General features: G+C 35.3%; 1 protein-coding gene across 1 annotated transcript; it reads left to right on the top strand.

The window, feature by feature from the left end:
* Positions 1-13,051: 13,051 nt before the first annotated feature.
* On the top strand, positions 13,052-14,598 carry LOC140011397 (serine/threonine-protein kinase UCNL-like). Its single transcript, XM_072060202.1, has one exon. The coding sequence runs from the start codon at positions 13,157-13,159 to the stop codon at positions 14,411-14,413; it is 1,257 nt and encodes a 418-aa protein (XP_071916303.1). The 5' UTR covers positions 13,052-13,156; the 3' UTR covers positions 14,414-14,598.
* Positions 14,599-19,438: the final 4,840 nt, after the last annotated feature.

Genomic DNA, 19,438 nt, shown 5'->3' with positions numbered 1-19,438 from the left:
GAATGCAGTGAATCGGGGTATGGTAGAGGGCCCTGGTGGCTGGCTCTACCGAGATGGCTCCGTATGGCGCTGCTCCGTATGGTGGCTGCGGCTGTGGAACGGGAAAGAGATGACAGAAATGGAGGCTATGGGGTGCGGCGGCGTGACACTAGAGGCTACGGGGTGCGGCGTGCGAATGGAGGCTACGGGGTGCGGCGGCGTGAGAATGGCAGCTGCGGCTGTGGAATTGGAAAATAGATGACAGAAAGGGGAAATCAAAAAATTAGGGATGGCTGGTGGTGAGAATGGAGGCTGAGGGATGCGGCGTCACCGGCGTGAGAATGGAGGTTGAGGGATGCGGCGTGCGGTGGTGTGAGAATGGAGGCTGCGGGGTGAGTCGGGTGACGGCTGTAGGAGGAGAAAACGAAAGACCAATTGAGGAAAGAATGAATTAGGGCTACAGACAGACGGACCCTTCGAATAGATTACCATTTACCACATACACCTGGAAATGACGAAAATGCCCTTATTTTTCGAGCCTACCGAGCTTAAACGAGTACCCATTAGAGCTCGAGCTCGGCTCGTTTCTCTCTGTTAACGAGCCGAGCCGAGCTCTTATCGAGCCGGGTCGAGCTCGGCTCTCAAGCTGCCCGGTTCGATTAACAGCTCTAATAACAATTTAATAGCAAATAAGCCACAAGCATGAAAGATAAATGACACACAATATTTAACGTGGTTTGACTCCATCATTGAACCTACGTCCACGGAGAGAAACCTATTCTTTATTATGAGAGGAAAACCCTATACAAGAATACAACTTTGAACCCAAACCCAACCCTTGTATACCATCTCTCATCTCTCAAAAACCCTCTCTCACACCCAATGTATAAGGCTACATGATGCCCCTTGTGTTTCCTTGTGTGTCTATTGTGTAGTATACCAACCTACCTATTTATAGAGAATATTACTGCCAAAAATCAAATAACAATTAGAAACCAATACTATTTCCTAAACTCATATAGAGTAGAAAATAGTATTTAATTCTAGCTAAATAGGGCTTTAATTAACTACTACTTCAAGTAATTAATTCCAATTAGGAAACTAGTTACTTCCCACACCAAATAGGAATCTTGACTAAAAGAAATTAAGCCAATTTCCTAACAATAATGTCATTCTTCTGAAAGTAGATTAAATAACAGAATTTTCAATGCGCTTTGAAACTGATTTTTTTGTTTAACATTACCCCACGTTTTACCTTTAAGTGAAAACCATGATTTTGCCATTCCAAACTTTCAGGACTAGATCAGATATTCCTTTTTGCATTTTGGATAATATGTGGTTAGATCATTATTGCAGTACAAGTAATTGTTTTGGAGTACAAGTAATTGTTGAACCTGGAGAAGTTCAAAGAATTTAACGTCCAAGTCTAGCATTTTATGCGTCCATAGAAGTCTAACACAACCAATCACTGAAAAGTGAGGTTTTTTTTTTGAAAAAAAAATTCAAATTAAGGAATTAAATGGAGGAATATAAGAGCTAAATATCGCTAAGATATGACAAGAAATATGGATTGTAGGGAGGGTAAAAGGAAAAGAAACCATTAACCTAGTTCATCCATTGCTTCCGATAAACAAAAAAAAGGTTATTTATTTGAAGGAATTGCTAAAGTTTTAGGTCAATGTAAAAATAACAAAAATGTTCAATTTTCTAACAGAACTAGGGGAGGAGTGCCCGCACATCGCGCGGGATTTTTGATGCCTGTGGTTGAAGAATGTTTTTTGGTTGGACAAATAATAATACATTGTGAGAATAGTGCGTTGCGATAAATAATTAGAAGCAAGTATGATTATAAGACAAACAACATAAGAGTCTTCCAATATTAGAATCAGGAAGTTCCCGAACACAAATAATTAGATGCAGCAAGTTCCCAAAGATGTACGGACACATATTTATGAAATTGTTTCAGATAAAAACTATGAGATAGATAGGAGAGTATGTTAAATAAGACATCATGTATGTCTACTTATTTAGTGATACGAATAGTAGTAAACTTATGTAGATGCTGTAATAGACAGCAGTCAGAAGCGTTGCTTCTTTGTGGTTTCTTCATTTTGGTCCTAACTTCAGCATCTACATGATAAGTGTAGAGCATATATGATCGAGGGCCCTCCGCAACTTCCTGCTTCAACTACTCTGACTACTGAAGTTTGGTGCTTTTTCTTGTTGGAGTAGCTACTTTTGGTGCTTTTGGATTAAGGAAGCAAGTAAGCTGAAGGAGTTCTGTGGTGAAGGACTACGCGGTGCTAATATCCACATTCGGTCGGTCTTTAAGTGAGTAAGTCATTAACTTACTAATAGAAGGTGATTAAGGACAAGCTGTAGCAGAATGAAGAAATCATGGGACTAAAATGAAGCAGATGCCAAGTGAAAGCCTCATCAAATCCCAAATTAAGTTAATGACCCTCATAGAGATTGTCGGTCGGGCCCTCCGCAACTTCTTGCTTCAGTGGGCTGTGATTGTTTCCATGCCTAGGATTTATGCAGTATAAGAGCATAAAAAAATATCCCAATTCCAAAATATGAAAAGGTTGAAACTGAAGAAGGTGAAGATGAGACATGGAAACAATCATAACCGACGCAGCCGTTGGGCATTAACTTACCAACGTTTGGCTATTTAATTGAGGCTATAATAAGAAAGAAATGGAGTGTTTCGGCCATAAGCCCGGGTGAGAGGGAAAACGATGCGGCATTCTGTTTCAGACAAAGGTTGCAAGAGAAAACCCAATCCCCGAAACTCAGGAGCCATTAATAGGCCCACGTTTTTTGCCATTAAATTCAGGTATAAATGATAGAGAATGAGCTCTAAAAGGAGGTGCTTCCACACCTGAGCTCTAACTACGATGACGGTTGAGCAAGGTTGGCCTTTCTTATTCCCTTTCACTTGTGGGCTCCTTATACAAGTGATTTCCAAGTTTAGTGATCATTAGTCAAACGGCGCACTTATGATGTATGAAGGCTATTTAAGTAATTTCACAAACCCACTGGCTTATGTGTGTTGTACCAAAAGCAACAAATGGTTGCAGATTAATTGCACATACCATAAATATCCATATGTTTCAACAACATAAATTTTTAAATGTCTATAAATAAGGATATTTCGGTTAATATACCTAACCATAAGCTTCCCTCACTTGTACCTATAGCTTGTAAAACACTACAGAATATTTCACATTCCCAAAAAGTCCCTGCCTATGCGGTTGAAATGCAATCCCCTCTTTCACCAAAACTCAATCTTATATAGTATAAGGATATAATTCAGGTTTAGAGGTGCAGAGTTTGTCCATTTTTAAATTAGCATGTAAAAATCAAATTGGGTAAATTTTGAGCTCGGCAAAATCTCAAATGGAAATGAATGTGCTAGATTCTTTAGATGCGTTGCTACCCTACCACAAAGCCAAAGAGAGAAGCTAGCGTATTAATTTTTCAAAGATGTGAAATGCCCATCACTAAATAGTAAGATTTAGCATTTTTTTTTTCCTGAAACGAATAAGAATAATCTCAAAGCAGTACCATTATATTCTGTTCTACAGTTAGGTGATATATAATATAAAATTCAGATTTGATATACCGGCACCACCTAATTATATGATAGCAGATCACCAGATACACTATTAGATAGTAGAATCCACTACTAATAATTTTGATTAAAGCTAATCATGTTCAATCGAGACAAGAAAAGCAGTTTTTCATTATCATAACAATAGAACTGACTCCGTAATCAAATCGTACGTTTCTGCGTTAGAGAACAGCGACATCATGCCTACCTTACGTGTGAAATTGGCATGAGCGTTTGAAGTGAAATTATTGTCAAATCCACTTGATATAAAGAAATTTTAAGTTTCCCAGTAAACCGTACAACGAGTCTTTACCACTTCACAAATAATTTAAAAATCTATAATTGTAACCAAAGACGGAAGGCTTGTCTAATTAATATTGAACACAGATCACGAAACCATAATGCATAAAATAAGTTATTAATATATCAAGTCTCAAGTTATTATCAATTAATTTATCCTTTCTATATCTTTTCGATGTAATATACCGGGGTAACACCTATAGTGTCCTTCATATGCTCCAAATTAAAGAAAATCCTTTTTTCTTTTCTTTTTGCTCATCTCAATGTTTTTCCTTGCATTAAATTAGAAATTTATGATCTCACATTGATGTTAATTTCCTTTTCTGAAAGAAAAGTTGAACTGTAGATCACTTGATTGATGTTGGTAACTTCTTTCATACATAACGAAGAAATGCTCATACATTAATTGTTATTTATATTTATAATTATTTAAATAGGTGCATTACAATTATGGGGTTGTCTAACAAATGATCATTGCTCACTGGTCAAGAGTGATATTTGGTGCTTTTTTTTTTTTGGTAAATGTAAAGTTAAATTGAGAAAATATCATAATACAAGTGAGCCCAAAAAAATTGAGTGTTTACTATTCATCTATTGATAAAATTATTAAAAATTTTATTTTAAATGACATACGATTTATATAATAAATGCAAATAAAAAAATAGCCTATCTTCTAATTTTTTAAATTTATTATATTTATATCTATTGTTTTGACATATCGCACTTTTAGAATCACTAGGTAAACGCGAAATCATGTATGTGCTTTGTCTATATTCTTTCTGGTGGCGCAGGACACATGGTTGCTAAGGATGGCAACGGGGCGGGGGACGGAGGAGTGCCTACAAATTCCCCGCCCCGCCTCGCTTCCCCGCGGGTGCCTCCGTGGGACTAATAAAAATTTGTTATATAATTTTATTATAGTTAAATTTTAGCAAATAATCAAGTACTAAAATATTAACACATCACCAAATTATTATTCATTGTAATTTCACAATTGAAACTTATAAAAATAATCAAACGTAAGTTATTTGAATACAATCCAACATGATGAAATAAATACAACTAAAGTAGTCAAGTTTTCACTTTTGTCACAAATACAATCATTAATTCATTATTGTGCTTGTGCTTAATTTTGTTTTTGAGAAAAAAATGTTATTGTATTAAATGTAATTAGGGATTTAGTATAAATGTATTAGTAAATTTAGTATAACCAATTAATAATTTGTATTAGTACATATATATAATTATTAGTATAATTGATAATATCAATTATATTTCATATACTAATATACATTATATAATACATAAAACTAATAATATCATTATCATACGTTTGTAACTAATTGAATTATATATTATATATAATTATATACATACATATATTTTATATATTTATTTTTTTAAAGCGGGTGGCGGGGCGGGGGATGAGGCGGAGGTACACTCCCCACCCCCTGCCCGCAACGGATCTTCTGTCCCACACCCTGTGTCATTCTCGGTCCCATATTTTATTATATTACTATTTCTCCTACATAAACACCATGTTTTAGTTCTTTTTTGTTTCCTTAAAATCCAATAACTATTAATTGAATAAAAAATAAATACAATAGTTTCAAAAAAGCAATATATAATAGAAAATTAAAAATACAGTAGAAATTCATAAAAAAATCTCATTTTTTATGCATTTTGATTTTTTGAGTTTGTTAAATTTTGTATATTACTCAGTTATTAGTTCTTAAAGAAACAAAAAAGAACTAAAACATGGTGTTTATGTAAGAGAAATAATAATATAATAAAAAATAGAACACAGAATGGTACGAGATGTGGGACAGAAGATTCGTTGTGCCTCCTGCCCCATTAGCCCCTGGCAGGGCGGGTGCTCACTGCCATCCTTAATATTGGTTGCTTTAAATACTTCGAAGATGAGAAATATATCACCAATGGTTTGCTCATATACAAAGTAGTTTGTCACCAACTAGAAATTAAAGAAATTAGCCTATAGCGACATTTAATATAAAATCAGACAAAAGAAAAATACACAAGCTAAACAAGAACAATTCCAACGAAGCACCATAAATTCAAACCCAGAGGGCACGCGTGCAGTCCCCTTAGATTATGGAAGCCCCATGTGATTTTCGTCCGTGTGACCTTTATTTTGTCTGTACCATAATGGTTTGTTAGCTTCTTACACGTGTGTTCCTCCTCATTTCTCTGTGGGGGAAACATGCGCAAGTAATTAAGCCAACAAAACTACCCTATTATAGGCTAATATCTTTATACTATATAAGATTGAGTTTTGATCAAAGAATAGGTTGGATTTCAACTGCATAGATGGGAACTTTCTGAGAATTTGAAATGTTGTGTATTAGTTTAAAAATTTTAGGTACAAATTAAGGAAGCATGTATGTGGGTATGTTTACTGAAATGACCCCATTTTAATACATTTAAAGTTGTCATTGATGAGTCATCTGGGTATTAATGGAATGTGTAATTAGTGTACAATCCTTTTTGCATTATGTACAACCCATATATGCTTGTGTGTTGGTGTAATTACTGGAATATCCCTTAACTACCAATAATTCCACTTTTCAGCCGCAAATAACCGTTTGAAATGTTGCTTTGTCTGAAACATTTGAATGGCAATCGGATTTAGGAAATGAGCCAACGATTTCTTTATCAATGGTAGGAACCCATTTATCTATCATTTATAATCTGCATTTATGAGTCACAAACGTTGGTCATTTTATCCCCTTTTAGTTTCAGGAGTTAAGTTTTCCCTTTTTACCTTTGTCTACAACGATTTGCCTCATCGTTTTCTCTTCCATCCGAGCTCAACTCTGAAAATTACCTATTATTTCGTCATTAATTACACCCAATTCAATTACCGAACCATTTGTATCTTAATACCTAAACGGTTGATTATCAGTTTCTCCCTGTTCGCATTTTAGGATTGAGATAATTCTATCTTACTTCATACTAATCAACTTAGAATGCTCTTCAGTCCCAGCTACTCCTGGTGGTTCAACGTGAGGTTAGATTTCACCGCCCCACCCCCAATTTTTCAGTTTCTCCCTTAATTTTGTCGGTGTGTTCTTAGTACCTACAATTAGCGACTCTTATCGCGTTGCCTAACTGCAAGATAGCATTTTTCGCGTTGCCTAACCCCAATTGGTTTGGGTTGGTTATAATCTTATAGGTTTGGAGCAACAGCAAGAAAGAGCTCTCGGTGGGGATTTTGGAATAAGGTTAGCTCTCTGTGTTGCTCTGCCTTTCTGCATTATCAACAACCTTCAATTTGACACAGTTTTATTGTAACACTGTGTGAATTGATTGATTATATCGTTTATTTTTTCATACTCGGTTTTATTTCTTCTTACAATATACTATTATTTGTTCAGTAAAAAAACCTCCTTCCCCACAGGCACCAAACACCCGCGCATCTCCCCCCTAGTGAGGCTTATATATGGGACTTTATACTGGCTGTATTTGGATATAAAATTATTTTAATATTATTTACTTACATTATAAACATATTCTTTAATTCATCTTTTTATATTTCTAACTGTATTTTTATCTAACATACATAACATTTCAAAAATATTAATTATTTTAAATAATACTATATCCAAAACACACTTGTAAAAAGTGGTTTGTTTTGCTACATGTATTGCAATTCATGTTGCATTGCAATAAAATAAAATAAAATAATAAGAACACCTAATTAATAAAAAGGTGAACTTGATGTATAAGTCTCCATTTGTATGTAGTATCTGTGTCCATTAATGCTTTTGGACAATGAAATATGTGAACCAAAAACGATATTCTATATTTGGATAAACATTTTTTAATAAAATTGTGCCTTTTCAAGAAAGTGGACTCCTTTTTTTTTTTTTTTAAAGAAGAAAGTTCGTTCACATCATAAAACCGTTTGCCAGTATACATCAGCTATTAGATGAGCAGTATACATGCCCAGGAACTCGCCAAAATTAGCTTGAAAAGCCATAGGTTACATAAATCAGATAGAATGAAAATTTCGTAATCAGATATATAAATTGAAATGAGCAGCGCCTCAACCTTGGAAGCCTCAATTTAAAGAAAAAACTTGGAAGCCTCTGTTGGACATTATCTGATGCCGAGTTTTATTCAGAAGAAAATTCAATTAGTTTAGATCAAATTGAAAACCTGTAGCGTAAAAAAAATAAAAATATGTAAATATGCACTGAAATAATTCATTTTTAAGCCAATTAATTTACATGTTGATCTAATAGAAAAAGACATTGAGGAATATTATGGAAGTCTCAACACAAAAAGAAAAAAGGATATCATATTCGAATTTCAGTAGTGTGGATTATAAATTTGTTATGCATCTATGCAAGTCATAATTAACATTCTAAATCTAGTTCTAGAAATAATTCAGCTATGAAGTTTAATGGAGATAATTGCTTGTATTTTGGAGAAAGGTTTCGATTTTGAACCCTCTCACTAACACTAAAAAAAAGTGTAAAAAATTATTTAAAAATAACATGTCTGTGTGTACTTTAAACTTTTTGTTATATAGACAATTAGACATGTTGAATGGGAGTCTACATGCAACAATTTATGTAATTTTCTATTCTATAAAGAAATGTCGTACGTGTCTAAGTGGTGGAGTTGAAATTGAGTACTCTGAGACTACATTATATCACACTCATGACAACACGTTCACCAGTGACCTGATGATAGCTACTAACATTAAGCATCAATGTGGAAATATGATTTATTACTGTACTAACTCAGCCATCAAGTATTTCAGCTTTAATTACTTTTCCAACCATAATTAAGCTCTTTTTTTTTTTTTCCTTTAATGTAAGTATAGAACAAGGGAATAAGTACGCTTTGAGAATGACAAGAAGTTTTGAATCATACATCAACTTGCAAAGTGTGACGCACAAAAGCCAATTGATTAAATTTGTAACCAGTTAGTTTAAGTAAAATCTAAAAAAGGCCATAGCAATTAAAACAAATTTTATCAAGAATCCACTTTGATTAGTCTTCCTGGTTGTCACTTGGTATTCATTATGATAGTTAGGCTTAGTCTTGTATTATTGATTGTACTTCCAGCCAAAAAGGTTTTCATTTTAGTTTTTTTCTCTTTATAAGGACAGAGATGGATAATCCCAACTCATGAACATGTATCTAAATTTTACGATCAACTTTATATAGCTTCAAACAGCAGTATTGGCCTAATCTCATGTCCATTATTTGGAATTTCACATCTGACCCTCCCTTCACTGGAGACGAAAGTGATATAATTCTAAGAATCTAGGTAGCCGTCTGCCGGCCAATGCCAACGGAATATCATCATAAACAATTTTATCAAGTTGAATTAGTCTTTGTACACAAAAACAGATGGATTGTCAAGTTTTTGAAATCAACCGTTAGAATTATTTTTGATAAAATATTATAATTTCTTTAAAATCTGCACTAATGGCATAAGTTATATCATTAACTATATACGGATATCAAATAACAGATTTGAGAATAATGGATACTATATATCTGAAAAATAAATAAAAATTAAGATAAAATAATTGTAATTCCAAAAATATCTATACATGTTTCGAATCACCAGATCTATTGATTAATTACTTCAAGTTCAGATATTATACTGAGATCGGTCGAACAGACCCAAGAAATTTCATATCTGATAATCTAAATCTAAAAAAAATACTCTGAAAAAATGAAAACTATTAAACTACTCAAAACTCTCACTAGATATCTTAGAACAAAAGAAAACTTTTACTAAAAAAATCTATAAGAGTAGAAAATTCACACTAGGTAACACTATAAGTGAAAAAATTCTCACTAAAAAGCTCTAAAAGAAACTTTATTTACATAAATAAAAAGAAACTAAAGAGAGGCTCCTCATACGGGGAAAGATCAGAAAAATCTCTGATCTCTGTCATGGAAGAGTTGGAAGGCATTTTGACCAGCGAGCTTCTTTAAGAGAAAAGGAAGAGAATTTTTAGAGAGAAGAAGGGACTTTTTATGAATATATCCAATACCAGTAGCAGTGATTAGGAAAATGTTTTCCGATAGTACCAAACAATGTAATAAACATTAAAATAGCAAATATAAACTTTAACATTAAAGTGTACAAAAAACAAAACATATTTACTAGAGTAATTTTAGATGCTCCTTATCCCACATACGTAACGCACAAAACACAACATAGGCCCTCCTTGGCAAAGTGAGTTTTTGTCAAGTTTGTCTTCTACTAGTTTTTTAACAACTTTATCTACAATAATTTCAAAAAACTTCTCAAAATTTTTAAACTACACATTTCAAAATATCCAAAATACAAAAAAAAATTCCCTTCCTCCTTTCTTCTTCCACCTCAACCACCACCACCTCTGCCGCTGGACAGTCCCGATTCTAATGCCGATGCCAGTGCCGGCCACCTCTTTATTTTTTCTACTCTTCTCCCTCTCCCTCTAATTCTTCCCTCCTTCTCTCTCCCTCTACGTCTTCCTTCCTCCTCTCTCCCCTGTCACCTTTCTCCTCTCTCTCTGCCCGCCACCCTCTCCCTCCCCTCTGCATGATTTGGTCATGCGACTAGATCGTAGCTAGGGGGAGGGGAAGGGTGGTAGAGGAGGGAGGGGAGATGAGAGAAGGAGGGGGGAGAGGGAGAAGACGGTGAGAGAAAAAATAAAATTTTTTTTTTGCACCTGCTGATGCTTGTTTCGGTGGAACGAAGGAGAGGGGGAGAGGGAGTGGGAGAAGAGGGGGAGAGAAAAAGGAAAAAAAAATTGCATCTACTGATGCTTGTTCTGGCGGCTAGGAGGGAGAGGTTGTGGGGGAGGGAGAGAGAGAGGGGGAAGAGGGGGAGAAGAAGTGGGAGAAGAGGGGGAGAGAAAAAGCAAAAAAAAAAAAAAAAGAAAAAAATTTTGTTTCCGCTAATGCTTGTCTCGGCAGCTAGAAGGGAGAGGTGACAGGGAAGGGGAAAAGGAGAAGAAGAAGAGAGGAAAGAATGAAAGACAGAAAAAGAAAAAGAAAAAAAAGTTTTTCATTTAAAAAATTTGTTTTACAACTTCTACAAGTAAGTTACGGAAAAATTTTAGACAATCACTCAAAAAACTTATTTGTCAAATGGAGCCATATTTACATTTACATAAGTACCGAAGACGTGCTCATCACTCTTGGCGCTTGTGAAACTTTAGAAAATTATAAATAAAAATCAACATATTTTTTTTGAAGGAAAAAATCAACATATTCACATGCACGTATTAAAAATGCGAGACAATATGCATATCAAATTCAGAATTTGTTGGGAAGTAGCCCTTGAAAGATGGTGCGGCATAACCATCCAAATCTCTTCCAGATAATGATTGAATGATTAGCCAATTTAACACTATACAACAAATACTTCTATATCTGCAGCAGTTAGACACAAGCACATGGCCTGGCTCACCTTCTAAACGACACATCCTCTTTGTACCTTCTTAACTATTCCTATTCATTCATCAGAACTAATAATTGTTTTTGTCTTTGTAAGTAATTTATTGCAATTGAACCAAAATTGGATCCGATTGGAGACGATAAGCACGTTGAATCATTCTCTTTTTCATTTTTTATCTAATTTTATTATTAGCTGTTTTTTAATGTATAAATATGTGTTTGAGCCTCGTCCATAGCATGATTTTCGATGACCAAAAGAGAAGAATTCAAATATAGCAGCAGAATAAACTGTTGAAGAGTTTTTTTTTTTTTTGTTTTTGGGGGGTTCGTTTCCTTTGTCAAAGCGGCAACAGTTCTAAAAATGTACTAATCGAAAGTGTACAAAAGCTTTTGTAGTATAATAGGCAACCGTCGGTTTTGAGCTTGTGATCATTCTTAGATCCACATGCGGAACTATTTGACTGCTCAGATTTTGTCATATTGTGCTTTTATTTATTTACCGTGAAATGTTTTTAACAGTTTATCTCCTTAATCTTTAATACCCCTATTGTTATAGTGCCTAACATTAATTTTTTTAGTCACTTGACGCCCTTTTTAATATTTTCCTTGAAAAAAAAAAAGCGGCCAGATCTCTATGAGAATAAATAGGGAAGATCAACAAAATAAAAAAATAATAATATTTGCTAACAACAATACACAGGGGCAAACAATCAATATGAATTGATTCGAAATTGAATTCAAAGTACAACTTTTACACTTCTTTTAACGTTTAATGCATTCAGCACTTGATTCCGTTTGATTCTTCTTCACTTTTTCTTTCATTATTTTCTATTTTTCTTCTCTTACTGAAACTAATACGAAATTGTACAAATTATTACCAAATGATCCTCTTGACGAGTAAAACAGGAAATTAACAAAATTGATCAAGAAATTAGTAATATATTACCATGATTTAAACAAAAAGTTCGGGTAATGTAGTGTATCACGATTTTTGAATAAAGGCATCACCAGAGTATCGTTTTTGCACAAGGACATAAATAAACACTACAATCACATAAATCGGGCTATTGCTAAACAATTTGAGAGAATCACAGAAAAAGGCTAATGGTCAAAGTCAATTTTAATTTTGACCATTTTTGCATCAAATGGTATCTCATGATGCAAGGATTCTAATCACGTATTGATTTTGTTTTTGAAAGTTCCCAATAACATTTCTTATTTTTACCTAAAACTTTCTTAACTTTAACAAACCAAAAGAGGACCAATTAAAGTAACAAATGCACTAAACGCCAGGGGACAAAATATTAAAATTCCTTTGTTAATTGACAGGCAGGTTTGGCTTTTATTTACAATTTACACTCCCCTTCAGCATTGACCTTTAAGTTACACGTCTAAGTGACACCAAAAAATTTTTTTTTCAAGGGCTAACATGAAAAACTTACAAAGGTTGAAGTCCGTACAAGTATCTACCTTATGGACGTTTTGTGCAGTGTCAAGGATAAACTTCTAGTGCTAAATTACTCAAAAACCATTTCCTCAACAGGAAAATTAAAAAACTTAAGTCACAACAAATAAGGTTGAAATTGAATTTCATTCCTTTGCAAAAGCTACTTTTATCTGTACGCACCTACTTGTCACCTGAATATAGCTCATAAAAGCCAAAGCAAATTCCCAAGGGAACAGACAACTCACCCCTCCAGTCCCCCTCCGCCCCCTCTCCCCCTCCCCAAATCCCACCGCAATCTCATTTCCTATATGTAGCTTCTCTATCCATAACCCATCATTCTCCCCGCCTCTCCCTCCCTCCCTCTCCCGCCCAAGGAAAAAATGGATAACAATGCCACCACGTGGCCTGAACAAGAGCTAGAAAACCTGAAAGCCATCAAAGTACTAGGCAAAGGAGCCACGGGAACAGTCTTTCTCGTTCATCACAAATCAAATGATCCTGCTGCCCGCTGCCCTTTTGCTCTCAAAGTCGTGGAAAAATCCTCCTTATCCATCAAGCCCAATGCCGAAAGCCGTGCCCGGCGGGAAATCTCTATCCTTAATCGCCTCAAACAGCAGCCATCTCTCCATTCCTTCCTCCCCTACCTCCTTGGAACATTCGAGACAGACGATTATCTTTGTTGGGCCACCCCTTATTGCCCCGGGGGGGATCTCAATGTCCTCCGCTTCCGCCAATTCGACCATGTCTTTTCGCCGGCTGTGATCCGTTTCTACCTGGCTGAAATCATCTGTGCCCTGGAAAAGCTCCACAGCATGGGCATTGTGTATAGAGACTTGAAACCGGAGAACATATTGATCCAACATTCTGGTCATCTAACCTTGACGGATTTCGATCTTTCACGTACCTTGTCACCCAAGAAAATGGAAACCCTACTGTTCACCTCCGACCCTGAGGGGGAGCCATCGGCCAATATCCGAAAACAACACCACCGCCATCGGCGGAATCTCACGCGCTTTATTACTCTCAAGATGGAGAAAAACAAAGCGCTTGGGAGCAACAAGGGGTTGAAGAAAGCGAAAAGTGCACGTGTTTCGCCCGTGAGCAGAAGAAACCCTAATCTTTCAGCTGAACGTACGAATTCGTTCGTTGGCACGGAAGAGTACGTTGCGCCGGAAATCATACGTGGAGATGGACATGAATTTGCTGTGGACTGGTGGGCTTTGGGAGTTCTTTGTTACGAAATGCTCTATGGGACTACGCCGTTTCGAGGGAAAAATCGAAATGAAACCTTTTGGAAAGTTCTCATGATGCAGCCGGAGTTTATCGGAAAGCCTAACTCATTGACGGACTTGATTGGTAAGTTGCTGGAGAAGGACCCCACGCGCCGGCTGGGGTACCAGAGAGGCGCGTCAGAGATTAAAGAGCACGAGTACTTCAGAGGGCTGAGTTGGGATTTGATAACGGAGGTTTTAAGGCCGCCGTTTCTGCCGTACAGAGATGAGACGGAATTGACAGAGCTGAGTAAGGGTGGAACTGATATAAGAGATTATTTCCAGAAGTTGAAGGTTCCACCGTCACCGTCATGGTCGCCGTCACTTGATGAATGCCGACATAACGTTTCATTAACGGAGTTCTGACGCACGTGTAAAGAGTTAGCTAGATTTTAGACAGTGATTATCTCTTTATTATTTTACTACTTTTGTCATTTTAATTTTAAGATTGTCTGTATATAAAATAAGGAATAGGACTTAAAAGTCGGCGTTAATCAAGATAGATGTTAGTTGTTATACGAACATAATGATGATGATTATAGATTTTATTATGTGTTAATAAGTGTATTTTAAACGCGTTTGCGAGGCGCGTGGTGATGAAATGGGTCACTCTTATGGGAATAAAGAATCTCTACATCAATGCTAAAATTTTGGATATTCTTGAATTCTGCATTTTGATCAAAATCAGTTTAGAAGATAAGAATGCCTTTCTTTTCTTCAGTGGCTTTAGAAGAAAATTTTGCATATTCTTGAATGCTGGATTTTGATCAAAATCAGTGGCTTTTCTTCCATGTGTTCAATTGCTCAGTTTAGAAGAAAAGAATGCCTCTTTTTTTTTTTTTTTCTTGAGGTACTAAATGGTTGAAGATGCCTAAGAACATGGGAATTCTTTACTTGAAAGTAGAGTGATGATTATATGAGTTCAGAGTTATTGGGGTGTTGGAGAAGTTAATCCATTGCAAATTGATGAGATGTCCAAGCAACTCCTCTTTTTTTTTTTTTTTCAATAGTCTTCGCCCCTCTCTTGTTCCCCTCCCTATCCAAATTTAAGTGGTCAGGTTTGATCCCTAATCAGCCAAGAGAGGCCAAGGCCCCCTTTGCCCCTGGCCATCGCCCGCGTAGCTGATGGTTAGGAACCTGTACTCTTTCTTGTGTATGCTGATTTGAAACTCAGCAATTGAGGCCCTAATCATCCTTGTCTTGTACAATTCTAGTCAGAAATATTTCACCTATGCAGGTGTTTCTACATGTATGCTGTAAGTAATGTTTACCAAGAAAGAATTGGTTCTGTTGCGCATATGAATTGGACGGTATCATTGCGATGGAAAGTTTCTGTCTTTTTGCTTTTACCCCTTAGCAATGTACCAAAACTAAACAATCAAAAAATTTCTCTAGGTACATGAACCAAACTACGAGGACTATGCATCATCCCTTTATGGAGTGTGTATGCGGGTAGTCCAAGAAATTGAATTGCAATGGAGATAGAAACTTGTGCTTTATATATCAGCCTTCAAAATTTTTATTGGAAAAAGAAATTCCCCATATTTTATTTAACAAGCCTTACGGAATTGGATAAGGAATGAGTATAATTTTCTAAATTCTATGTTTTACACCTCCAATTATTTGGTTGGGCACCCTTGCGGATAGTTCGACTAGTTCCATGATTTGGTTTTTACCAGGAGGTTCCGTGATCAATTCTTTATGCTATTTCACCGTGTATCTTTGAGATAAAATTCTACAAGATCTTAGAGGATTAGTCTGATCGAAAGGTTTGGATACCTTAACAAAAAAAAAATTTTATTGGTTGGGCAAAAAATGAAAGTTGAAACTCTCCATAATTGGCTGAGGAATTCCGAAGGAATTGTCTTATTAGATTCTGAATTGTACGATTGAAAACAAATAAGTGACGGGTGGTAACCAAGTAAATCAACTTTAGAAACTAAAAATACTTAGAGACTAGAGAGATTTTGCATCGCTAGAAACTTGGTGCCTGAGGCTAAAATAACCTTTTTAAAAAAATAAAAAAAACCTCTCCTACTGTTTTACAAAATATAGTGGTCCTAGCAGGCTATTACTAGCCCTGCTTTCTATTTCATAATGCGAGTAACTTTTACGCTGGTTGACGGATTAAGCAAACATATGAAAATCAAAATCAAACGGGGTGGAAGAGGGGGGGTGGGGAGGAATAGCTAGTTAAAAAAAAAGAAAGATGTAATTGAATATTTAAAGGTACACTTATTAACCTTTTTTCCTCCATTTTTTTCTTTTTTTAACTTGCTTAAAAGGTGTGCCTTTATGATTACTAGACAAAATGTTCTGAAATCACGGGACTGAATTTGATGGCATTAGCCTAACTAAGCACTTTACGCAAAAAGCCTTTTAAGACTTCCACCGTGGATTTACATATAAAATGTCTGCTTTGAATTCTCAACACCCTCTTTGCCGTCAACATATTCCATTAGAACAATACAAGAATCAAGAAGACTATGGAATATTTAGACCAAGACTATAGAATATTAGGACTAAGCAAGATTTAGGCTATAATGGCATTCAAACAAGGACAGTCGGAAGCCAAACAAAAAGTGAAGAGTTTCCGATGTTTTACTTTGCCGTAATTTGTTTGAACAAGTAATTTATCGTTTACGGCAAATCAATCTGTAACACCTTTGGCATTTAGATGTAAATGTTGCACCCCATAGGTTTCATTTTGATGGACTGTAACTCTGCGGTACTATTATTACTAATGCTAATACGCATATGGACTGTAACTTCTGTGTTGTATGAATAAACGATTGATATTATTATTTTTCATTAAAATTTCTGCCATAAAGTGAGTAAGAAATTTTGAGATCAAATTTAGTTAGGTAGTGAATAACTTATATTTTAATAAAATCATTTAATATCTGTTTCACTTTATGTGAGTAAATTATCCCGTCTTATGGTTGTTAATTCGCAAATATAGCAATAAAATGTATTTGGTGAGACAAAATTGGTAAACCATTTAGGTTTCATTTATACGCAAAAAAAAAGTTGCAAATGAAGTTTAACCTTGCCCATTATAAGGCAGTCTACTTTGTAGATGATAAACGACTGAATTGGGTATTCATAACCAACCAAATGTCATTAAATTAACATTCATATATATCAGGTTTTGCAATTTACACTTCAACAATTTTTGGCATCTAATGCAGCGTGTTCCAAACTCTCAAGTTAATTAAATTTTTAAAACTCAATTACCATAATGTCAAAAGTTTTTCCGTACATGTTTATTTAAGATTTTCACCATCCATGGATTTCTTATGGTTGCCTTTCACAAACCACTAACAGTCAAGACCAATTTTTTCCCCTTTTGTTGCTGGTCCTCTAGTGCGGAACAGGAACAGATAAGATTGGGATTTTAGTGCAATTGATCAATCGATTATACCCAACTAGATTAAGGGAATGTTATGATATAACTCTTAGATTTTTTTCGCTGCAGATGAGATTTGAACTCTCACCTACAGACCAAGGAGGGACTTAAGCCCCTCCTGGTGAACACTGAGCCATTGGCCCAGTGGTTTGTTGTCTTTGAGTATTGCCCTACTACTACTTGACTTTTACGGCAAAATTGGCTGAAATGAGCTTCACTTTGACAGAGTTGTCCCCACATTTGGCCAAAGTTGAGTGGTACATTATTCTTCTACAGTTTGTTATTTCATGGTTTCGAACAAATTATTTGGAGTATAGAACACAATATAGGCATACGTAAATTCCCCAGTTTCTCCATGTGGGGCAATGTTTACCCCTCAAAGCCCGACCACTTGGTGTGGAAAGGACATATTAACGTCCAATTTGGGGCCTTGCTGCCCAAGCTAATTAAATAAAGGAAATGGTGCTACACACTCCTTTTTAATATTCGCACATACTACTTTAAAACAACATAGAATGCCATGAAATAAAGATGGTAAGGGAATGTGATATCAAGTATGATTGTTTGATATCATCTACTTTAGATAATTGAGCTAATTAAATTTTTTTATTTTAATTTTGAACCAGAAATCAGTTTGATTTCTAAATTCTGGTACAAAAATATTTTTACTTCTCAATTTGGGCTAATAGAAAAACAATTGAAGAATAGTAGGTGATCACTATCAAAAACCACATTGCAGTGATTGACAATTTTCTAGAGTTACCCTGTGCCAGACTTAATTGAGAAGTTATTTGTGCTTAACTATATAATTTGACACAAAATTTACAGTCAGTCCTTTGGATGGGATGTAAATCCAAGCAAATGTATATGTACTAACCCAATTTAATTCTGCTAAGAATTCTTTTACTGTTAATCGTGGTCTAAAAAGTAAAAAAAAAAAAAAAAAAGAAGCATTAAGTTTGAGAAAGGATAGCATCAGCCCTAATCTCATATGTCTTAGGAGTTACCAATTCTTCTAAATAAAGTTACCTGATCGGTTCAATTTATGCAAAGCGATTAAGGTAAGATCAAATGGGCCAAAAATTGGACCCAATTCATTCTACTACTATTTTTTTAAAAGTTTTTTAAGCTAATTGATTCGACCTTTATTACAGCCTGTGCTTGCATTTGACCACTTCTTGACCAAGCCAATACTTGTTTTATACATTAGATCACATCATTGAAGTTATTCCCTTTCCACTTACAATTGATTTGGACTCCTAAGCATCAAAATCCCAATATTTTTCTTGTTACACCCTGAAAATAGAATGAGAGACAACAGAGGTTAGATACATAAACTGATGAACCTATTTTTCTTGCTACTCTTTTTTTTTTTGGGACCTTTTCTATTCTTACTTGTAATTCTTCTCTAATTAGAACCCTTAGCATCTACTATCCCTAGACAAGCAATCATAAAATGTCTGCTGCACTCTCAAACTTTCTTCTTCCCTCCCTCCCCTCTATTACTAAGATTCTCCCCTTAATCTAACAGAAATAAACTACAAATATTTCTCGTTGCTACATTTTTTTTGGGTGCCACCTTTTTTGTTCTTACTTGTAACTCTTGCTGAGAAATTCTACCATTCCTTTTAAATACAATACCCATGATTGTAAATTAATAAATTCGTGTCACATCATTTAATAATTTAAACTTTTAAAACCCATTTAAGAATTGATACCAGTTGTATAGTACCGAAAATGTATTGTAGAACCTCCCTTGATTGGAACCCTTAGCATCCACCATCAATGGACAGATAACCATGAAATGTCTAATCGACCTATCAACCAAACAGAAATATACTACAAAGTGGCATATTTCACCATACGAACAATCGACTACAGCCGACAACTTACATGTGCCTGTCATATCTAGAGCTAAACACAGAGTCGTACACTCTGTCGACATTCCCCAGCGGTCTACAAGTTTTATTAATTTACAGAAC

The sequence above is a fragment of the Coffea arabica genome, chromosome 1c (genome assembly GCF_036785885.1).
Source record: "Coffea arabica cultivar ET-39 chromosome 1c, Coffea Arabica ET-39 HiFi, whole genome shotgun sequence".
Classification (NCBI taxonomy): Eukaryota; Viridiplantae; Streptophyta; class Magnoliopsida; order Gentianales; family Rubiaceae; genus Coffea; species Coffea arabica.
Note: the sequence above shows the minus strand (reverse complement) of the source record. Positions and strands in the feature narration are given on the sequence as shown.

Coding starts and splice junctions, on each gene's coding strand:
- LOC140011397 (XM_072060202.1), top strand. CDS start 13,157: ATGGATAACAATGCCACCACGTGGCCTGAACAAGAGCTAGAAAACCTG.